This window comes from Morchella sextelata (assembly GCF_020137385.1).
Source record: "Morchella sextelata strain SCLS chromosome Unknown scls_24, whole genome shotgun sequence".
In the NCBI taxonomy this organism is placed as follows: Eukaryota; Fungi; Ascomycota; class Pezizomycetes; order Pezizales; family Morchellaceae; genus Morchella; species Morchella sextelata.
Genome location: NW_025408639.1, coordinates 422,588 through 446,325, shown reverse-complemented (window position 1 = coordinate 446,325; position 23,738 = coordinate 422,588). Strand labels below are relative to the sequence as shown.

Genomic DNA, 23,738 nt, shown 5'->3' with positions numbered 1-23,738 from the left:
CAAACCAATTGAACCTAGTAGAAGGGCAGCCTTCTGGCCAGAGTTCCACGAAGCCCATGGGCCAACTACTATTGGCCGTGAAGGCTCAAGAGTGTCTCCCGTTGTTGGTTGGGGAGTGGGCAATCCTGATACCGTCTGAGAAAAGCCAACGAGTCCTTCTGATACCGGGCCTTGGGTTGGGAAGGTGATGCCCTTAACGCCGGAGATATAAGTAGAAGGAAATTTTATAGAAGTGAGGGTGGTAAGCACAGGAACATGTGTTGCTTGATCTCCAGTAGTCGATGGGGCTTCTGTCGGAACTGACGACGTGCAGGACTCCGATGGGATAGGAAAGGTAGATAAGGATTCAGTATAAGATACTTCACCTGAATTCCTGCTTGCTGGTTTACGTGTTCGAGTTGATATTCTTGTGACGCTGTGAGATTTACTCCAACGAGTTTTCAAAACTCCGGTAGCTGCTTCGCTTGATATGATCGTGGGTGTATCGTTGGGTTCAGATATCATTGATGCGGGGTTTGTAATTACCGGCGCGCCTTCAGACCAATCCATACTCGTAGCCGTAAGATCCGAAGATGGAGATGGAAGAGGGCTAATGGAAAAGTTGTCACTAGGTAAGAAAGGCCTAGGCATACTGGACGATGAGGGGTTCTCAGTCAGTTATCGAGGATGGCCTGTGTAAGTATCTTTTGATATTTAGGATTCGGAAGGAAGATGCTTGTGAAAGATTACTCGTTGTCTTTTTTCTGCATTGGTAATATATAATTCGTTCCGAATTTCTCATCACATAATCTATATAACGGGTTGGAAGTCACTATCAGGTCGTAGAATGGTGCAAATTCCTCCGAATACGTATATACCCATGGAATGGTTCCATTGTGGTTGATTCTCGTTTCTATGGAACATGAATTAATAGAGTCGACAGAAGTCAGAGTGTTAGTCATGCAAGTAAGCTTGCTCTTTCTATTCATCTATCGTTGACATTAAAACGGGAATAAGAATCACGTGATAACCTACCGAGTGACGATTTATGAAGAAGTTGTCACAAAGATCTTTGGCGGCCTGGATGATCTTATGGTCTACAAGATGTCAGATAATTCATGTTGAACCGTTCAGATTTCCAAATTATTGATTTTGAAAGCTACATGCACATAGTATTGTATCTACTCTTGGTGAAGGTTCTGTGTTAATTACTTAAAAAGTTAAGGATGCTTGACTTCTCTGTTTCCGGACTATCACATACAATGAATATGTTGGTTAAGATATGAGTTCTTTGTACCAAAAACGTTTAATCACTGCTCATTTTAAACAATCGGTTCGTAGTAACGTAAATCTAGTACAGCTAGAAAATCAAGAATTAAATTTCGGCACCTCCTGAAAGTCTTAGTAGCAAAAGCCCATGGCCCTTATAACTCTACTAGATGTGTTTCGTTTCGTGAGAATGATGTGATATAATCCAATAGGTATATATATAATAGAAATGATAGGCTAGAAACCAATTCTACAAATCGTGGGACCTATACAATTGACTCATCTATAGGGACTGGATCCATAGACCGAATCTCAATGGTCATTCAATGTAACGCCCATCAGTCCATGTCCAAACTCAGTACTAGTGGCTGACAAAATGAGATGAAAAAAGAACTACATAATTTCACTCTAGCTGTGATTCTTAGGCTGATTAAGCCACCTTATCTTACCCATCTTTCGCTTACGGTAAAGTACATACCAACTGCGTTTACGGGCAGTGCATCGGAGCATCATATAAGATCGATCGTTATGTACACTTGTACTAGATGTACTAATTACCTCATGAATGAATCGTCAAGCTAGATGATATCATAGGCGTACCTCTAAACCAGCGCAGCTTGGCCTTTACATATATCTTGGTACCCCCAACCTAAGCTTACGCCCTGTTGCGGCGGCCGGGTATCACCTATCCTCGTATCTAGATCACTTCATACCTAGGTGTACATGTAGGTTAAGTAGATATATGTATATAATGGGTGGTGATGAGGTCGTCCGGGTTATGCCCACGGAGGGGCTGCTTGTTGTGTAGTCCTCTCTCGTCCTGAACCCAAGCCTCAAGTAGTGGGTAATTCATAGTTTTAATGAGTCTCCCCCTCTTTGTTTTTCTTATGTCAGATCAGAAATGAATGTTGCATCGAGCTCGACCCAAATGGCGAAGAACTGTAAACCTTTACCGAAAGCGAGATACACCGATATGATCATTCACTACTTATATACTTTATGTATGTTAATCTAGCTAAATGGGCGTATGGAGGAGCTAAATTCGCGGGGGAGACGCTATTTATATATATGCGCAAATTAGTCTTTAGAGATTGTGGGGTAAGGTAGTTCTTCGTGACGATCATCTGCGATTGAAGTTGGGCTCTACCAACTTTATATGGTGCCTCCTACTGGCTAAATAAATTCTTGAGAATATAATATACACCCTTTAGAACATGCTTTAACAGCTCGGGCAGATTGGTTGCGTATTAGTTTCGAACGGATAGGTCAAGTTTGGTCAAACCCGCTTTCAAATAATGTAAATTGCATCCTCCTCTATGCTGCTAGAACGGTCGGCGCCGTAGTACCCTCCACTGCCTTCCCCTTCTTCCTAGCCCTCAACTTCCTGGCCTTCCTATCCCTCTTCTTCAGGGTGGTCATTCCCGACTTCGCCACCTCCGCATATCGTACATAGAAAGCCTCCAACTGCCCAGCTTCCACTACTGTGGAGAACTTTACCTTCTTCGCCTTTTCCTGGCCATCGGTAGCGCGTATGAGGAGCTGTAGGGGCGCGTCGGGATCTATGGGTGCGACGGGGGTTTTTGAGTCTTCAGAGAAAGGGAGCAGAACTTTTTGCGTAATGTATACGGAGTTCTTCTCACTGGCGGAAGTGGACGCAAGGAGAGAGGTCAGTTGCGCGAAGAACTGCACAGGGTGTTAGTGGTTTCTTCTGGTCTGACGAGTAGTGAGAGGGGAGGGGCGCCGTGCCTCATCGTTGGAAAGACGTCCTTGAGATGCCATGGTATGTGTATGCGTCAAACGGAATTCCTGAGGCGTGAATTGGTTAATTTGAACCGTTTAGCTTCCGCTGTAAGGATCGTCGAGGTTGGGGGGTTGAGGTGACGTTTAACGAAGGTTATCGTTATCTTATCTGCTTGATCTAATCTCGCATTAGCTTGCCCTGGCTACACCTAGTTGTTACAGTCGACTCTCGTTATCCCCTGGATGTTCGAGACATTTTGCGAAATCTCTCTCATGCATTAGCGCTATCCAGGAAATGATTGACACTATATAGAGCAGCATCGTCATGATATTCATGCATGAGAGAGATTTCGCAAAATGTCTCGAACATCCAGGGGATAGTGATACTGCATATATATGGTGATACTCTCGTTATAAGGATAGCAGTCAGCGGTCGCGAAATACTTTTTTACCCGTACCTCCTTACTTCTTATAGTGATATTTGCCTTATAAGAATATATTCAATACAGATTTTCGGTCCGACCGTATCCTTATATCGAGAGGCGACTGTAAACTCAATTACCTCAGCCTCATTTAAAACAGTAAGTACCTTCGAGAATCTCCGATGGCCAGTTAACACTCGATTGCTGGATCCATGGACTTTTGGGTGACCGCGTTTGTTAAATCCTTTTAGATTTTGACACTGGACGAGGGGTTAACAGTTGTGTGTGGCTTTTACAGTGAATAAAAGGCGGCAGCTAGATACGTTGAGAAATTGATATTGGAAAGGATGAGAAGAGGGGTGGCCCTTTTATAGGAGCAGGTTTCGATTTATGACATTCTGTCATCAGGGGAGATGACTTTCGAAACTACGTAAACATTACTGTAGTTCTTAAAGAAGTGACAACGTGGTGATCCAGCGTATCATTGAACCTGCGTCATGAGATGGCACTATCGAAAACAAAAACATATTAAGTAAACTCATTTTTTCCAGCTTTGTGAAAGATTGAGAAACCCTCAGATATAGAATCGTTCGGGATACTAAGCACATAATAACGCTAGATAAATTAATAATTTGCCGAAAAGTAATTCTGTTTTTGCTTTTTACTTTGATTACTACTTCATAGCTAGGCCCGTCTATATATAAGCCACTCAAATAATGAGCAATTCAACTACAAGTAGTTAAAGATACCTAAAAAAAAGACGCCTGATACAATTGTCGCGGCAGACCTTTTATGAGGTCTTCACTGGTGTCACACGAAATATACTAGTAAGGATAGCCGAGACACAGCCTATCACTCAGGTTGATGTACAGCTTAACCCGATTGGGCCAGGTGTTATCAGAATATATCAATGATGACTTTTGTGAATAAAGAATTAAAACTTAAACACTATCGTTTACTATAACATGAGCGGTCCTAAGGCTCCAGAAAATTAGTGTTGTTCTCTTTCAGAGGAGTCCTGTAACATCTATGGAGATAAATAACGGTTGTTGAAAGCACTTGGGTTCGATCGTGAGATCTCCTTACAGACGGTATATTATGGAACCAGATCTTTATGTGTATGGGAATTAAAAACTAACCAGAGACTTAATAGCTGTGACGACAACTTTGGAACCGTGGGATAGTGTAATTGATCCATCTACTGCATCCCTCCTGCAGCTCGCCACCTTCCTCTTGGCTACCCCACCCGAACGCGACCTTTAATTACTTTTAGTACAAGATCAAAAGGATACTCTGCTTTGACCACTATGGTTCTCGTCTGTGTAGTGGTCCTCTGCCAAATCAGCAAGTCATGCGAGGTTAGGGTGCGACACATTCTGGGCTATAAGATCAATAAATGTACGTATGTTAGCACATGCTACATGTATCTTATCCCTATCCCATTGCCAGATATCTATTCTCAAGGCGAAAGCAAATAGACAAGGCCGAATTTCCCTCATCATCATCTCCTCTACCAATCAATGATACCTAGTAATTTCCGTTTCATTTCAGCGCTCATTGCATTACCATTGTGCCCCACTACTACCTTGCTGTGCGTTAACATTGTGTTGCTGTCCATACGGAAGCGCGCATGTTTCACCGCCGGGCGACTGCGCATGCCAACAGCCACCCAATGTAAAACGAAGCGAAAACGGTACTGTATGCTGCCCCTAATAGCTTCAGGGGCTAAGGCGGTCTCGGATGAATATGGTAGGAGAGAAAGAGTTATTTAGATCGTAGAGGTTCCCTCAACCCATCCATTGGCCCTCCAGCCCGTCTTTCAAAGAGAGAAAAAAAAGCTTATTGCTGTTACGTCGCACCTCTTAGCTTTTCACATCGAGAAGTCAGAAAACATGCTAAGTTTCTCGTTACTGCCCGTCAATATCGCCCTGATCATTTTCACCCTGATTTTCACTTCACACGGGAGTGAGGCTACTTATGGGGCAAACGATACCGAGTATCATGCGGAGAACTGCTACGAAACAACCCCGGAATGCGTCGAGAGCTTTGATACGATGGTGGTCTGCGGGGCGAGGATACAAAACCCGATCAGTGCTTATCTAGACACATCATTCTTTACGGCTACACAGTTGGAATGTCTGTGTACAACACGTGGATACTCAAGAAATGCCGTAACGTAGGTTCACATGTCGTTTTTCAACTTTGACTACACGTATACACATCTTACCAGGTGGTCATCGACTGATATCGTATGAAAACAGTTGTGCTGAATGTTTTGGATACAAACCTAAAGGATGGACAGAATGGTGCGCAAAGCCAGAAATAAAATCGAAAGAGCTTCCAATGGGTACGATTATTGGTGCAACAATAGGCGGATGCTTCATAGCTTCCGGGGTTGCATTTACAATCTATTTATGCGTGCGAAAAAGAAGACAGGCAAGGCGACAGAAAAGTAGTAAATTGGAAATGGATGAGCATGGGATAATGAGACATCAAGATCCATCTGTGGAATTGGACGGAAGCGATAGCAGAGAAGAGTTGTGGTAGCCTTGGTTCTGAGTTTCTTAGGTTGATCTTCAACGTAGAGCATCTAATTTTCGTGTGACATATTTTTGAGGCAAAGACAATCCCGAGAAAATTAACATTCTAATAGGCGTCTGTAATGATACGTTTTAATACATATCTAATGAATAATCTAGAAATCCTCTCGATAGTCTAATGATCAGGTCGTACATTTTTTCTCTTTCCTATTCCTGCTCTTCATCTTTGCAAAAGACCGATACCAAGAATACAGCGATGCTAGCAGTCGTAACAGTGCTCTAGCCTCAATACTACCCACCATTTGATCATGCACCCTCACACCACTCGAGGCCTATCGCATCTCTAAAAGAACGTGTGCCAGAGCTTGCCAGAAGAAATGTTCATGATACACTCATAATTTGGGATCTCACCTGTTGTAGATTTTGTGCTAGTAACTATGCTCCCGTAAAGGCACAATACCCCTGCAAGGTCCCGGTATTAATGCACACGATTGATCGGCGAGATTTTTTCTGGTATGGATACTGATCTTTGCAACGTTGCTGACGATACCAGGGATACTGACCTATCAAGGAATCCATGAAAGAACACCGGACGTTGCCAAATGGTGCGACTATGGGAATAGTTGTCGGGGTTGTACCTATTATTCGTGGAGGGCGCTGCACCGGGTTCGGTATAGAGGAGGTCTTGTGCTAAAGGGGTTTGGGAGAGGGGGGTAATTCATAAAGGAATATTGATAGGAGGGACATAAGATGAGTTTGGAGAGCGGTAGCTAGGAGGGAGAGTTTAGCTACACGAGAGACCTATCTCAATCAATCTTCAAGACTCAAGTTGAGTATCATCAGATGGGGTCTGTCAAAAAATAGATTCCAGTCATCTGGTTTCGGGGAATAGCTTGGGTAACCGTGTCAATGACCCCTAGGTCGCAATTACAGGATTTCCCTGATTCAATCAATGTCGTGGGGATCCGGACATTTCATATTGATTAAGGTAGCTAGCCCTTGCTGGGTCTGTTGGGCTACTGGGGGCTACCCAACTCACGGAAATCGTTCTTGTTTGGTTCACGTCCATAGCCGTTATCAATTAGATAGCGTGAAGTATTTCGCGGGGTAGTTCACACATAAACGTCCATCTTATGGGGACTTCTGCGCATTTGGTTAATAATATTCTTGACGCGATGGCGGTTCTTTTGTTCCCCTACCGATCACAGAGTATAAAGCCTCATCTTAAATCTCACATCCACAGAGCCTCCATATTACTCTGGCAGGATCATACTGGCTAGGAAGGTAACGTCAGTAAACAAGGTTGGATAAGGCACAGCCCTAATGATAGTATTTTCCATTCTCGGCAGATTTCCCAGATCAAAGAATCTTCAGTACATGTACGCTTGGTAGGACAGGATGAAAAGCTGATGGAGGAGGGATTTGGCTCCTCGGCAGAGTGGGGGCGCGTGGTGTGGTTATTGGACTGGTCTGTCTGAAGGGTGGGCTAGGACTTTAGCGGGGCATAACACAATTGGCGGCGCGCGCGGGGGAGAGGTAAAGAGAATAAAACTCCAATCACAACTGGACGGAAAGCAATAAGGAGTAAATTAACATATATGTACTTACATGTAGCCATCACAGCCTCAAGGATACCATTCTCATCCCCAGGGCTGAGCCTGTGACCTCATGCTAAGCCGCCAGGCTATAGTTATCGTCTTGCTTGCGCTTCCATCTAAGAACCATAAACATATATACTGAAATCAAATTTGAGTTAGATTACATGTAGATATGACGAACGCCCAAGATCACCGGGCCCACCATGTACTAACCGGCTAATCGAACCTTCAAACATGACAGACGCCTATTGTATGGGTTTCTTTATTGGAATGGTACATGTTGTTATCGGCGTGCTGTGAAGTAAGTATCAAAGGGGGCGGCCGGGACCACTGTGAATTTCCTGCCTTACTTAAGTAATCCCGTGTGTACGCACTGTCGTTTGCTTCCTGTCCACAAGTTCATGTAGTCGCCTCGCATACATGTAACCTTGCTCCAACGTCCTTAGATAAATAAATAGTTTCACAACAAAACATTTTAAAATGCAATCTTTTAATCATCAACACCATATCTTTCACGATCTAGATTGTGAATCACAGCAAGCTTCAAGGGCAAACATACTGCTAGACCGGGATTATGTCCGGACCTTCTTTTCGTCCTTCAGCCAGGCGATGAAGATGGGAAGAGCAGACAAAAGAGCAGAAGTGGAACCATGTTCCACGCAAAGAAACCACCCCCCTCTAGTGTAGCTAAATTAATGAAAGTATTCTACCTCTAGTCGTAAACGATACAGCTCAGCTCCTCAGGTTCGAAAACCTTTTTCAGATAAGCTTGATAGGCAGAACGTCACCTCCTTTCATATCTCAACAAAACCATATGTTCTTTCCAGTACGATATATCTGAATGTATGGCCGAGGATTTAATGGCCATTGACGCTTAACTTGGACCCAGCTTGTTGGAAGGACTACTAGAGAAATAATGGAATTAAAACATTCTACATCCACGGGTCAGATACGACCTCGATCCAGAGATACTTTCTTGGAGGTCTTGCGAAAGATGGCTTTCTCCACAGCGCTCGAATGAACAAAACATTGTCAACAATCTTCAAACCGAATATTATTAATTCTTTCCACCACAAAACTCTTTCTGAGTGAGTTGATATTGTTCTGATTCCTTATGTACTAATGTCAAGAAAATATAGAGAACTTGAGATGTATCTCTGGTACCTATACTTGCGTTGCCACATTAGCTCAAGGTATTCGTTTCCCATAGTAAATTATGATTCAAATGTACTTACGAAACAAATATCCAAATCTACCGATTCATGCGAACGAACACACTCAGAACGAACTGTTAAAGAAATCAGCTTGATATAAATGCGATTGGAAAGCTAATTGCATTCTAAAATACATAATAGATAACGTTTAGAGTCTCGTTAAAAACCAAATCTATTATAGTGCGCAAATTCATAGGAAGAGAAGTCGTATGTAATTGTAATGAAGCGAGATTACTGCCAGGTATATGTTGTGAGAAATGAAGGGAATTGAAGAGCATAAATTCTATTTTCAAGTATATGAGTATAAATTATAAAATAATATGTGGTTAATTCCGTCATAATCATGCTGGCGCCGCCTGACTGAAAAAGAAGCGTACGTATAGCTGGGAGTTGTAGGCGCTAAACACGATTTCTGCGGACATTAAGGTAATACGCGGTGAATTTTAAAAGGTCAAACCCCTATCCTACTACATGTACACATACATGTATATATCCTAGAGCGACGTACATACATCTACAATCATACTACACTATTGTAATATGTACTTTTAACTATAATAAACTGACTGGCTAGTATCTTTATTTCCTAAGGTCAAATTTGTTTTTGGGCAGTCGAGAATTTCGTGACAAGAGTCCCGTTAACAGCAGCAGCAGTCGAAATTAGTAGAAATTCTCAACAAGAATTGTCTTATGCCATTGGATGGTGTGACGGCTGCTGGGCTAGGATAGTTTATTTTGCATGAATGGAAGAACGTGGGCACATAACTTGATCAAGATGATTGGTATTCATGCTTTCCCATTTAACCCAAGTCTCTATCCTCGCCGACCAACTCTCTATCACCAATTCACAGTATCCCTAAGAAGACCTGAGGGAATTGAGAGAAATATCGATGGGTTTGGTCCATCGGGCCTTCATGCGTAGCTGAAGACAACGGTGAAAAGTACTAAAGACTTTACAGAGACTCAGACTTGATTCAACTAGGTCCATCCATCGCGTACACAGGTATCCGGATATGAGGAAAGTGATCCTCAATCTTGTGAAGAGAGAAATCAAGTCATTAATATTGAGATTAGAAACTCAGCTCTCTGAATGAGTCAAATATAGACATGAACAAAGATCCCAAGCCGCTCAAAGCCCTGAACAATGTACGATGAACAACCATCTATACCCGAGAAACCATCAAACGTATCTCCTCCTACTGTCTCCATTAGTCTTCGAGTCCCGGCGCTTGGATCAGGGATGATTCTCTAACCTTTTACACCCAGACAACTCCTATTGACCTTCAAGAGAGGTATATGCAGACTTTCAATCCCTCTAAGCTTTGATAGCTGGAGGATCGACAATAATGGTGACAGGTGGGCATGCCTGTATCTCCGGATCATCGTTGTTTCTCTTCCTCATGATGGCTAAGGCCGCACAGGCACCGAGACCGATCATGGATCCCCAGATGAGAAGGATAATGAGGACGATAATGATGCTGATGACGAGGATGATAACGTGATTTCCGAGCATTTTGAGCGAAGAAGAGGGGATATAGATGAGTTTTTTGGGGGGGTGATTGTTAGGGACGTTCGAGGTTCGAGGCTCGAGTGTGGTCTTGGGTGGTTGTAGCATGGGGGAGATGGAAGGTAGGTGAAGATCAGACCGGTTGGTAGTGTTGCTTCTGTGTACGCCGGCCAGCTGGGTGTGCGCGTGCCAGTGACAGCGGTTGACGCTGTGTAGCAGGGGCTTCTCATGCACTACGAGATAGGAGTATTCGAGATTAAGGAACTAGCGTCTGTAAGATATATCGATAGTCAATCGAGTTTCCGTTTCCTGCGAATCGATTTCTTGCCCGCAACCCATAAATTTCGCCCAAAATGCGGGATAAGCACCATCGAGTGATAATCTATGAACAAATGTGTCTTTCCTGTACTACCATAAATTTAAATATATTTATCAACCTTAAAGCTAGAGAATCTGAAGAGTGGTATCTGAATTTGAAGCAATCGAGTCATTGATGCGCTACAGTCGGAGGTGAAGAACGAACTATTCAGCCACTAAATGTACCAAATCCTCCCGTAATTTCCCAGATAACCCGGCAGTATTAAGTCGATTATTAAAGATGTACAATTACAGGTGAGGGAGATAGATTCAACGTTCAGCAAGGGAAATAACAAATCTAGGCTTTGTTCATGATGTCGAGGCCGGCCTCAAGCTCCTTTGACCAGCAACAGAACCTGTGAAAGCCGTTAAGAAGGCAGAGCCAATCGAAAGAGTCTAAGGTACTAGAAGGGTTGCTACATGTACTGTCTGTACAGCTGTCTGGGAGAGTGGCTTGAAGGTATAGTAACTCCGGTACCGTGGCGGTGAACAGGAGGCGTCTACCCTACTGCGGTCTTGGTAGGGAGATATTCGTGAGAGTGCTTTTATGATACATGTAGACTAGCAGTGGAGGGGACTCGCGAGCGCGAGTTTTACTCATAAGGACTTAATTGTGTCTCTATTGCCCGTAGTTGCGCATGTCCAGCTCAAGATCCCCCCCCCCCCCCCTCTCTTTCTCCCCGCCAGTGAAGAGACATCTAGATTAATTACCCATACCCCGTTGACGATGCTGCCCAGTTAGTTGGGTGGTTTGGTGGTACATCCCCATACCCCGTTGGTGATATCTCAATACCACCTAGTTTTTATCCAGTCTCCACTGTTGAGTTTGATATACCGTTTGGGGGGTGCATTGGGGGTGGCATATATTTTGGGTGGGTGAGCCTGTTGCCACGCAGAGGTCAAGGTCAGGGTCAGGGTTCAACCGAGCGCGAAATGACTGTATCGTAGTACATATTAGATTTATATCGGATTTTTTTGATTGTCCCATGAATATCAAAAACTCACGTATATCAAGTTTGATATGTTACTTTCCTGACGCCTCCTAACTAGAATTCTTAGGGTAACAAGGGATTGAAAGAATTTAAACGAGTGTGTGGTTTTAATATAATCGCACTCAAGCGCCTGGGCTGGTGTGCAGTCCATTGTAAGTAAGTTCACACTAATTAAAGTTGGCGTCATAACGATTTATGTTGTCATTTCAACACCTTACCTTTTCGCTACTTTCACGTTCACTCTCAAATCATTCTCCTGCTTTCTGATCTTCATCATCCTAAGCATTCTCTCATTTTATTGTCTTCTCCATCCTGAACCTTCTCTCGACGTTCTTTGTGAAAGCTGCTCGTTATACTATTTCTCTGTTGGAGCTTGGACACCTTACTGCTGTCAAAGAATCTCTGTAGTCTTCAGACTCCGTTTTTAAACACTTTCGTCCACCAGGTACTAAAGACCCAATTATGTCTTTTCCAACGCGAACATATTCATCCCTTCTTCACCCTCCTACTTCACCACCACCTAAAATATACCCACTAACACCCCCTAGAACCATACAAAAAGTCTGATGGCCCCACTACCCCCCACCTACCAGGACCCCAAGCTCGCAAAACTCCCCTGGATGGTCTCCAGCGGTGTAGCCTTCGTCATTATTTTCGGCACGTTATTCGTCATCAGCTGTATCTTGTGTGTAAGCTACTGGTACTACGTCAAATGCAAGAACTGGGGAGCCTTCCATAAAAAGCTCAGCAAGCAGTGGCGGAACGTCAAATTGTGGTTCTGCTGCCAGTATGTTAGACATGTATGTTTGCTTCCTTCATCCGTCGTTCCCAGCAAGAAATCAATTAAACTAGCCGTGTGATGCTAACGGACCCGCACGGATAGCCGAAGCACCCGGAGAACGATTGCCATCTATTCAGTGGGCCCGACAGGCTATCCGGCAGACCAAATTGGAGCCTTGCAAACCCTTCGGGAAACGCTCCGGGTGAAAACGAGAATCGGGAGGCCTTGAGGAGAGCGGGACTTGTTGTTTGACCTGTGCTGCTGGAAGCATGGGGCTTCATTGTGGATGCTACGTTTAGCACCACAAGGTGCTGGTTATTCGTTTCCTTTAACTTTAGCTTTCTTTTATCTGCCCATTTTTCGTTTTATCTGGAGAGCTATCTAGCAGGTCATGTCTCAGTGTATGTCAGAGGAGGACCCAGCTAGCTCGAGCTATCTTGCGGTTTATAGCTGGAATACATTTGCTTATCTGCTTTGGCAGCTATCTTCTTTCTATGGTCATTGTTAGGGTTTGAAGATAGAGGGAAGCATAAGAGACACATACATAGAGTTAAGATGTATTTTACAGAACCTCCGACGTTGCGAAGAAGGATTGATTGATCTTTCCGAGCAGTCATTTCATCAATTACATGTGCTGGTGGAGGGGGATACTGGTAGTCTTGTTTTTGTTGTGTACAAATTAACCGACTTAAGCCAGGCATGATATTTCATATACACGCACGGCTACTGGGTAGATACATGTAGAGTACATGGTGGCTGTTTCTTTTTTTTTTTTTTTTTTTTTTTTTTTTGGTTATTAGGCACAATCATGAAATATCACTCGACAAATATCCACTAACCTTTTTCGTACGAGAGACTATTGGTAATAGACGAACACTCGGTACAACAAATATTAAAATTCATCCCGTCGTATTTTCGTTTAGTTTCAATGATACAATGATTGATTTTTGTTTTACGGAGTGGGCGAGCCCGTGGTCTAATATACATGAGATCCAGAGAGCCCCCCTTCCTTTCCACTACTGCACCTTCCAACAGCGCTTGCGGGCCTGATGCGCCCCAAGAGATATTGATCATCACAAGCATCACTCAGTACAATTATTTCATCACCACCATCATGAATCACCATACACAAAGTGCATCTACGATAGAAAACAAACTCCAAGACCACAGACCCGTTTAAAGGATTTAAAATTTACTCAAATATATAGAGGACAGCCTCTACCAAGCTTCCCCTACCCTTTCCCTCCTTCCTCCTCTTAATACCAGTGGTAGCCACTCCTCCTTCCCGCCTGCGCATGCACACGCCGACGGACCATCTCAGCCCGGCTGTCTAGGAGCCTGTGCTTGCTGTCCAGCTCGTCGGCGTCATCCCACTTCGCTATCAGGAGCCCCAGATCCACGAACTGGCACGGATCCGGGAGGAACCTGAAGCCGATGTGGTTGAAGCCCTTTCTGTCGCGGAGGCAGAGTCTGGCTCCTAGAGCAGTCCCCAGTGAGGCCATCCGAATGACTGCCGCCTTGAGGCCAAGGTGCCTCATCATCGGGTCCCTGCCGACCACGCAGTACTCGACAGCAGGCATGATAGCCTTGCTCTGCCTGCTGATCATGGCCAGCAGCTTCTCCTTATTGATCCAAGAGGGGAGCCCAGTGATTTCGATGCATCTCGTGGCCCCCTCGGACTCCATCGCCATCACCACGTTTGGCTTGATCGGCTCGTGGCCTCCCTTCCGTGACGGGATGACCTCCACGAAGCTCCGCGGGATGTGGATGGAGCGTCCAGGAACGACTCCACCTCCCCAACAGATTCCACGGTTCTGGTTGACGGCGTCCCGGTAACGGGCTGCATCATCCCGGGAGATGAAGTAGATCCCGACTACTGTTCGGGACTCGCCATCGTGGAAGTCGATGCGCTCGAGTGGTCCCCCACCCAGATGCGTGCCAAGCTCTGCAAGAGTGAGGTCCGGAGGGAGGTTCTTGATAAGAATGCCTCGACCATGGGGCTCGGCGGGCTTCCTAGACCGGGTCTTCTTGGTCGACTGGGCCGAAGACTGGACCGAAGCCTGGCGCGGAATGAATGGTGTGGCTGATGCTGACAGGGTGGTAGGGACAGTGGTGGGGATAGCGGAGATGTCGAGGTTGGAAGAGACGGTTGAGGAACTATCGGAGATCGAAGAGATCTCTGACTCATAAGGAGCACCCCAGAGAGAGTCGTTCGATCGGTAACGTCGCTCTCTGTTGTTCCTGCAACCGCCCTGTTCTGGTGGAGGAAAGTGCTGGTTCGAACGGCTCCACACAGCTTTGCAGCTGCTGAACCGATCATTGACCAGCACAGATTCCTCTAATCCGTTGACGGTAGGAGTGAGATTGAGGGCAATGCCCTGCTCATTGTTGAGCTCCTGAACGTTCAAAATTGTTCGGTGAACAAGTTGATCCCATGCCGCCATTGGAAAGTCGCAGACCCTCAATGGCCGCCGGTCCACTGACGTCAATAATAGCCATACGGGGTCGACGCTGGCAATCAGCCTGGCCACGTTGGGGGCGTTGTTGGCGATAAGGAGCTCTGCACTCACTTTGCCGAAGACTCCTTCTAAAAGTTCAATCATCTTTGGCTGGATGGCAAGCTGCTGTTGGATCGTCAAAGTGAGTGGCCTGGATGTCGCAACGTCAAACCTGTGGTAAACGGGGTTTGCAGATATTTTTGAGGATGCTGCGGAGACACTCGCGGCAGATTGGTGCTGGGAGAGCTCAGCGTATAGCTCGAGCTCTTTGTTGAGGTCGTTTAACGGATCTGGGCTCTCCACTCGAGACCCGGGCTGGTCTCTGCCGTGGGATTCACAGATGGTCAGGAACTCCCCACCTTCGATGTGGGATTGGGCGAGGGATCTGGCGTGTTGAGAAGTTGAATTCATATTCTTTATATCAGTGTAAAAGTCGAAAGTCGCAGTTCTGGCCTTTGCACCATTGTTCCCAGATTTGGACTCTACAGCTCCACTCCTAATTATACCTAGACTTGGGAACCCCGAATTGTGAATTTGTGAGGTCGCGTGGAGTTTTGAGTAAGTATGGCCGACGCTATTAAAAGAGCTTTCATTATTGCCGTAGATTTCTTCAAGAGTACTAAGTGCTTGTGGTCGAAATCCTAATTGTGGAGAAAACAGTTGACTTTTGTAAATTCGTGAGATTGAGATATCGACCTTCGGCAAGGAAATCCTAGGAGTTGAAATGGATTCGCTTGCTGAGATATTTTCTTCGGAGCCAGAATTGACAAATATATGATTGCTGTAAATTTCTTTATGCCTAATAGTCTTTGGTTGAAATTCCAGGTTGGTCGGATCTTCGTCAGCCTGTGAGGTTGTTATATCGACTCTCGCGGAAATTCTCTCAAGGGAGCTAATACTGGATGTTTCATCGAGCAGCTGGTTTTCTCTCGGTTCGACATTCGGTTTCTCAGAGAAAGAAGGATTTTGAGCTTGTGGAGTACTTGGAGTGTTGGCAATTGTACAGGTGGCTGCATTGATTTCTTCGTTGTCCTCTAGAATGATTTTCTCTGAGCTAGACTTAACAAAACCGTGTCCAATAGTGCTCTTTCCATAGATGTGATCAGCAGGTGTAATTCTTCTGTCTTGAATATTGACTTCATTAAAAAGTGTTGCGTCTTGAGTCGGAGCATTTGAATCATCGATGCAACTGTAAGTGTCTGCTGTAATTTCGAATTCATCTTTGGCCTGAAGAACGTTTCTAACATGACTAGACTTATTTAAATCATGCCTAAGACTGCTATTACCCTGGGTTTCACGAAATGGTTTGTTTTCTTTCTCCGGAAACTTTGACCCTTCCGAGAATGTTGATATTTGAGACCGTGTATGAAAATCCTCGATATAAAAGCGAGTGTCTTCCATAATCTCGAAACTATTTTGGGCTCCAAAAATAGGCTTAATAGGACCAGGCTTTCTAGAATCGAGATTAAGAATGTTTTTGCTAGAACTATACGCGCTAGAATTGAGTCTACCATCGCTATTAATGTAGGACGCGCCGAGAGAACTGCTTTCTTTCTCCTGGATTTTCAAGTTGTCTGAGATCGTTGAAGCTTGAGTTGGTCTAGTCGAATCTTCGATGTCGTTCTGGGTGTCTGTTATAGTTCGTTTGGCTCCAAGAACATTTTCGACCGTATTAGACTTTCTGGAATGATTTTTAGCACCACTGCTACTGCCATATTCATTTACTGGCCTCCTTCGTTTCTCTTGGATGTTTGGATCCTCTGAGAGCGCTGGAATTTGAATCTGTGTATTTGAATTAACAATTTCAGTGTGGGTGTCTGCCGTAAGTTGTTTAGCTTCAAAAACTGTTTTAGCAAAATTAGAATTTTTGGTACCAAATGGCCATGTGTTTAGTTTGGGTTGAAGTTCTGAATTCTGTAAAAACGTTGTGCTTTGGGTCCTTGGAATACGAGGTCCTGAATACGTGCAAATACCGTCTTGGTTCTGATCAGAAATCGAGTTGTCAAACCTTAGTTTACCCAGATCACCGCCGCCAACTTGTTCTTCTTTACTTCCTTCTTCTGCAAGATAAGTATCTATCTCTGGACGCCCAGACCGTGAAGCAGAATTATTGTTTTTCATGTGAGTGCGCGCTGGTGTTTCGAAAGCTCCTCCGGCTCCAGAAATGTTTTTACAAGAACTAGGCTTATCAGACCCATTTTTAGCATTGTCGCTACCGTATACTTGCTCCGGTGGCTTGAGATCTTCCGTCCGAAGAGCATATTCATCCAAAACTGTAACCTGTGGAACAAAAACTTCGACTCCAGCGAAAAGAACCTGCTTCTCGGCCGCGGCGACATTATCTCCCAAAGCTTTAGACGGAACAATCGTACAACCGGAACCTTCGCCGATTTTCGCCCGAATATTGGTTTTGTCCATACCGCTTCCGACAAGAACTAGAGGTTCTCCCGGGATCGGACTATCCTGTGGTACAAGGAGCTTGAAAGGGGGCTAGCAGCTAGCTTGGAGAGAGTATATGTGTGTAACAGGGTGTAACAAAGGAAAAGTAGTACGGAAAGATGATGATTTACGGAGAGGAAACTAAGAGACGGGAGGAATTAGACTGTCTGCAGGGAGGGGTCATAAATGTACATATATGTATGTATGTACGTGTACGCGTGGCGTCGTGGCGCTAATTTCAACCACCGCTAGCACACCTCAGGCCGTGTCAGTTGGGTGTTTTTGGTGTGGGTTTTCTCAAATCCGATATAACAAATATACCCAAGAGTGGCTAAGATTCACTAAATCCTGCTTAGTAGTTTACATGCTGATTTACACACGATATTTATTGATTTGAGAGTAACAGAGCTCATCACACAGTGGATATTTTCCAATGAGTGCATTTATTCGGACATAGAGCAATAACTAAGAGGGCTGTGCACTTAGGTACATTTTTTAGAATGTGATTCTAAGTTGATTTCATCGACTTCATACATGTATTTACTGACATTACAATATTTGATCTATGGAAAACATGAACTGACAGTGTGACATATAATAATAATTAGAATTGATTCCGCTACATAGGTCAACTTAAGCCTCATGCAGCATCTATGGCACCTATACATGTATGTATATATACCCTGCCGAAAATCCTCCTCTAACCTAATTGAAAATCTACCCATAACCTTAAATTATGGTGGTTACATGCATTATCCCGTGAAGAGACATCCTAGGAGGTGGATGCATACATACAAGGACAGGATAAATCTATTCCTTTTATCCTATAAGATTCTCTCGAAGGATAGACAGACTACCTCAACTCATAAAAACGCCGAAGAAGTTGAAGGATGCGATCAAAGACATCGTAGGAAACCAACACGCCAGCAAGAATCAGCGAGTGATATATCATGACGACGATCAACAACGAACAATTTGTGTGAGTCGAAGCAATTCCTACTATTATTAACCATATACAGGCCATTTAATCTCGATTTCATGAGTAAAATGGGGTGCTAGTACGTGTTTGGGTGAGGGGGCTGCCCTAAGCCCATACCGTCAGAGATCTGCATTAAGCCCAGGCAGTCATGGGCCCACGCCGAAGGAACATCCATTCTTCCCTCTTGATTTCGTTCACTACACTCTTCCCCCCATATTTTTCATCCCACAGATTCGTTCGCATCATCTACCTCATTCTCACCCGTCTTTCCTTCATCAATATTTCGTTTCAATCCATTCTATTTCTGGCCCATCTCAGAAATGACACAAATGGCAAAAGGAAACAAGTACACGATTCCACGTCGTAGGATCTCCAATAATCGTTCAGCGTACACTGCCCCAGGAGTTACCCCTACCCCATCAGGTAGACATCCAGGCATCGTCTTCGTTCCAGCTGGTGCTAGTGCTGTTCAGAAATATCTTCAGCCGACTGAAACAAGCACTTCCGCACAGGGTTCATATACTCCTAACAAAGACGTAGCTAAAGCACCTATCAGAACGATTCTAAAACGTTCGAATTCTCCTCCCTCCAAACCCGCGGAAATTTTTGCACGCGGGTCATCCGGGGATATATTGCTGCAGGAGATTATGAAGGAGATGCATACTCACCCGCTGGAGCAGAATGAAACACCCCGTGTGTCTCCAGATATTTCGGTTCCATTGAACCATGATATTTTCTTTCATCCTTTTGAGTCCAAGCTCTGGGTCAATTTTTACAAGGCTCCGCCTCTACCAGCGCAAGATGAGAAGTGGCCAGATTTTAGAATCAGAAACAATGCTATTCTAAGTGAGTCCCCTATTAGTCTCCAAATTAGCACTCTGTGCAACTATTAACATGGATGAAAATTGAAGACGCACCAACTCTAGCAAGGTCTGACATGTTGCCTGATCAATTGTTCGAGCATATGAATCCAAAAGATCCCACACGTGCACCAGTCAAGGTCGAAACCCAAGCGAAGCATGCCGCGCCCGTCAGATCGTTTAGAATGCAGCCTCTCGTAAATCCGCTACTGCAAAAGCCTTCCCGTGTGTCACCCAAGAAGTCCAGTGAAGTGCGGGGTAGTGCCCAAGCTTGGAAACCCCCACCAGCGTTTGTCCCAGGTGTACCATTCCAGGCAACCACCACCAATCCTACGACAACTCAAGAAAATCTTTCTACTCCGCAACTCGGCAGAGATGGTGGAAATAGCACCGCAGGCTCAGTACATATCGCTGATATCGACCCAGTTATATGGCGTGCAAAGCCTACTCAGGCAGCTCCCATGGAGCCTTACCCTGAGAGCCATTTCAATCCACAAGCTCCAAAACATTCTAGGAGTGGTTTGAGCAACCGGCCTGCAGTAACCTCAGATGTTCCTGTACCGATGCGAGGTATCCCATCAATGTCGATGATGGGACCTCACGATCAAAACTTCCAGATTGAGCCGCGCGTCTCCGCAAACCCCAACTGGACGTCGGGTTACTATCCTCCACTTTTCCAACAGCAAGGGGTGGTGAGAACTAGTCCTGAACAATACCATCCCGCCAACCCAATGGGCTCATCCCCAAACGCATCAAGAAACAGATCAACCTCCAATGCCGCTCCAGTCCTCCTCACCTCTACTCGTGGAGTCTACATTCGAGGTTTGCCGGCCAACATCACTCGAAGTCAGCTCTGTGCCAATATTCGAGGTGGTGCCATCGAACGCTTCGCCCTCCTCGCTGTAGACGATAAGCTTGACGCCGCAGTATTCTTCATTACGACTGAAGCTGCTAAAACCTACAAGCAGTTTACCAATGGTGTTGGGGGCATTTGGTGGAACCCCAAGGACCATCACAATTCTTTTCCTTCTTTCACTGCATTCATCGGCCCTGAATGCTGCGGCTACGACAGGCTCTCCGACTCGGTCCGAAAGGCTGTGGATAACGAAAACGCAACCAGATGCGTTGTTGCTTTTGGGATCCCCGAGATTTTGAGTATCGAGGGTATCATCCAACGTTTGCAAAGAGCTATCCATCCACACAAGGTCGAGATCGAATCTTTCACCGATACTACGGCCGTGGTTGGACCTGGTGGACCTGAACATAAGAGGATGACGATTATCAGGTTCACAAGCATCACGATGGCCTTGAGGGCAAGGAGGTACTTTAAGGAGACGTCTATGTTCCAAGGCATGACAGTGCATTTCGCCCCAGATGAGTGTGCCGGGCCATTGAACGAACTCTCCGTGAAGTGGAAAAAGGAGCTCCACACGTCAAACTTGATGCGTCCATCAAGACGCAATCTACACGGAGAATTCGCTGTTGGGATGAACGAGTTGGCTGGTCGGATGGATGGAGCTGGAGGAAGAAAGAAAAGAGCTTAAGCAATCTTTTGCTTATCCTTCACTCTTCAACGAGCTTTATCCCCTGCCCTTGATGGTTGGAGTTTTTTTGTGTTCCTATGATTAAAAAGGTTATCGTTTTCATTTACTTTTATCCGTTGTTTCTCACTATAACTAAGTTTCAAATTATCTCTAATTTCTTCATATTCTTACTTGCTCGTTTGATTTGAGCTTGTTTCAATTGTTTTACTAATCTTCTTCATATTTTCTTTTCTTCTTACGCCTTCTTACAGCTGGCCCGTTTCTCTTATTTCTATGGCTTCCTCTAAATTTTCCCTACCTTTTTTTTGCCACCTTTTCCAACAGGTCCTCAAATTTCTCATTTCTAACTATAATGACTTTTTTTCTTCGTAAGTTTCGATATAGCATTTGCTAGGGGTCGTTCGGACTATAATGGCGAGCATATATCATTTTTTTTTTTTACGTTACTGGGACTGAAACAGACGGAGAGAGGGCGATGACGAGTGCAAATGTTAATGGAATAGTGTTCATATAGCGGGATGGCGAATAATATCAATTGTGTCTCTGGGATTAACGAAGCAAATATGTAATTTCACTAGGCCTCAAACTCAGCAGGGTATCTTTACTAGAAAAGAAATCGTAACTAGATGCACACTACACATTATATACTACGTACATATCGAAAAAAAAAGATTCATAATCTAGCAACCATAATTCATCAACTTACTCCACAATTCAGACAAGAAAACGCCAGCTCGACTTCATGTTTGATTCAAATCATTCAATTTTATATCCTGATCTCTAGGCCTTCCAGCTAAATTATGATATATCGTCAGTTAGGGATGCCATTCAGTGCAACGAAGTCAGCAATAAAACTCCGAGTAAAACTAGACAAACACAGAACAGCATCTAGTACTGGCCAGCTTTGTGAATATCGATTACTGAATGAAGACCTTTGTACGACAGCAATGGATGCTTGTCCATACTAACAATCTAGCAAATCATAGATACAAACTTCGACATTACAATAATAATACTACTTGAACATAATGTGCTTTTCTCCTGTGCTCTTATTGCTCGGATGCCTCGAGCCGACTTAGGTTGAGAAGGCTGCCCGGTGCCTCGTCACATCAGTCTCGATAGGAGGTGACTTTCCGTCTACCTCTACGCACAAACATGTGCCTAGCAATAAGTATATCTGCCTCTGGTGAGGCGAGCCACATTGGGCACGGGAGCCTCGGGTATTTGGCAACGCTTCAATGCAGTGCGAAGGTGAATAGACCCGTATATTCTTCCGGCTGTGTGCATGATTACAACGAAAATTCGACTCTAGCTCCGCGTATCATCAAGTGGCGTTACACCAGCCCTCCCAGTGACATGTTTCTTGCGACCAACTAGTGAGCCGGAGGCTCTAATATAATACTCTTCTTTCACTGACTGTCGCAGGCGCTAATGACTTCTTGTTTTGTTTATAGAATAGAGGCTCCTGTAGAATAATGCCAAGGTAATGGGCATTTGAATATGTTAAGACCATTTTCAACGGATTATTACAAAAAAGCAAGCATAAATTCTTGTGCGAGTGACAGTGTGTGACCCTGAATGCTTGTTACCCGGCTTAGACCACACATCAACTGTAAATGTAATCTCACGATTCTCTTGAAACGTGCATCTTCTTTCAATTGAAGACATATTTGGCAGATTTAGCTGGTCGAGTATATGTGTCCTATCTCAGATCGTAACCAAGGCTGATAATCGTGCTAAAATTCAGCGCTATGAGCCACATATGCACACAAAAGATCCGGATGCTTACATGAAATAATAAAGCAATTCGATCTTTTCAGAGCTAAAGAAGCGCTAAGCGTCATACATGTACCTCCTAGAGGGTGTACAGTGTATTTTCACCGTCCTTGATCATGAGCGACCTGGTATCCTTATAACGCCAGTTAGTCTTAACTCTTCCCGCCAGAGATGTACACAGTACCACCACCTGCCACTAGGTAAACACGTACAAGCAGGTAAACACCCACACTCCAAGCAAGTATCCTCCCAACCTCAAAAACAAAACCGACTGTTTCTATCTACTCACAAAACACCCATCAAGATGTGCGCTGTCGCACCCACCATCTATTCCTGCGGTAAGTCCTTCCTTCTCGAGATCTCGCTGAAAGGCCTCCAACTAACACATCCTAGGATACCAGAGAAAAAAGTTCGTGCCCTGTTATGCGTGGATAAATGTGTACGGACTGCTAGGGGTGAAATGTCCTTACTATTGCATTGAAGATACTTTATTAGCTGGCGAGTCATGCTTGAGTAAGTTATACATGGTCCTACTAGCAACGAACTTGAATGGCGGCACTGACGTGGAGGTATAGGATCTTCCTGTGCATGGCCTTCTAAGAGGAAGAGATGCACGAACAATTTTTCCAGTTGAGGAGGTCGAACGCTTCTGTGGTTCACCGCGCGACGGGTCTTCGGTTTTTATGATGGGGATAGTAAGGATCACGGTCTTTCCCCTCTGGCGTTATTTCTGCTCGGCTGAAATGATGGAGCTCATCGGATTATTAAATATTATGTTATCGAGCTGGAGCTGTTCATCAATAATAGGTATCTACTTTGAGATTAAGCTAGCACGTTCAAGGAACAAGCAGTGCGCAATTGCTGTACTTCCTTATTCAAGTTTGAATGTCTTGTGAGCCAGTGAATTACCCATTATCATTCTCTCATTATATAAAGGTCAGATTATGGTGATTATTCTCAGTCTAAAAACCAGTAGTGGTCTTCATAGAGCCTTAGAGAAGCCTTAGGGCATTGAAAAATTGTTCCGCGGATCCGCCCTGTTCCGAAAGATGAGCATTTCTCTGTATCTTTGACAATTGATAGTTGATGTATGAAGCCCTACTAGTTCCTCTATAGCCTTAATTTCTCTTCATGATTTTTGTCTTAGATAGCGAATTCAATGGGTTTCTCATCGTTCAGACCCAACTCCACCCATTCTGTACATGTTAGTAAAATTCGTATTCTCAATTTCCGCCTGGCAGTT

The 23,738-nt window shown here is 44.5% G+C and overlaps 6 protein-coding genes across 6 annotated transcripts; 2 read left to right on the top strand and 4 right to left on the bottom strand.

Annotated features, from left to right (window-relative positions):
* Positions 1–56: 56 nt before the first annotated feature.
* H6S33_007684 (uncharacterized protein) lies at positions 57–615 on the top strand (the record flags this gene model as incomplete). The annotated part of the gene is made up of 5 exons (XM_044839354.1): positions 57–184; positions 231–241; positions 314–334; positions 456–513; positions 612–615. 5 exons carry the CDS (start codon positions 57–59, stop codon positions 613–615), a joined length of 222 nt encoding a protein of 73 aa, XP_044688557.1.
* Positions 616–2,562: 1,947 nt separating this feature from the next.
* Positions 2,563–3,027, bottom strand: H6S33_007683 (uncharacterized protein; the record flags this gene model as incomplete). The annotated part of the gene is made up of 2 exons (XM_044839353.1): positions 2,563–2,931; positions 2,995–3,027. 2 exons carry the CDS (start codon positions 3,025–3,027, stop codon positions 2,563–2,565), a joined length of 402 nt encoding a protein of 133 aa, XP_044688556.1.
* Positions 3,028–4,351: 1,324 nt separating this feature from the next.
* On the bottom strand, positions 4,352–4,979 carry H6S33_007682 (uncharacterized protein; the record flags this gene model as incomplete). Its single annotated transcript, XM_044839352.1, has 4 exons — positions 4,352–4,385; positions 4,550–4,608; positions 4,678–4,791; positions 4,977–4,979. 4 exons carry the CDS (start codon positions 4,977–4,979, stop codon positions 4,352–4,354), a joined length of 210 nt encoding a protein of 69 aa, XP_044688555.1.
* A 5,098-nt stretch (positions 4,980–10,077) lies between these two features.
* On the bottom strand, positions 10,078–10,377 carry H6S33_007681 (uncharacterized protein; the record flags this gene model as incomplete). The annotated part of the gene is made up of 1 exon (XM_044839351.1): positions 10,078–10,377. The coding sequence occupies one exon, from the start codon at positions 10,375–10,377 to the stop codon at positions 10,078–10,080; it is 300 nt and encodes a 99-aa protein (XP_044688554.1).
* Positions 10,378–13,655: 3,278 nt separating this feature from the next.
* On the bottom strand, positions 13,656–17,315 carry H6S33_007680 (uncharacterized protein; the record flags this gene model as incomplete). Its single annotated transcript, XM_044839350.1, has 2 exons — positions 13,656–16,714; positions 16,772–17,315. The coding sequence occupies 2 exons, from the start codon at positions 17,313–17,315 to the stop codon at positions 13,656–13,658; spliced, it is 3,603 nt and encodes a 1,200-aa protein (XP_044688553.1).
* Positions 17,316–18,635: 1,320 nt separating this feature from the next.
* On the top strand, positions 18,636–20,719 carry H6S33_007679 (uncharacterized protein; the record flags this gene model as incomplete). The annotated part of the gene is made up of 2 exons (XM_044839349.1): positions 18,636–19,161; positions 19,227–20,719. 2 exons carry the CDS (start codon positions 18,636–18,638, stop codon positions 20,717–20,719), a joined length of 2,019 nt encoding a protein of 672 aa, XP_044688552.1.
* Positions 20,720–23,738: the final 3,019 nt, after the last annotated feature.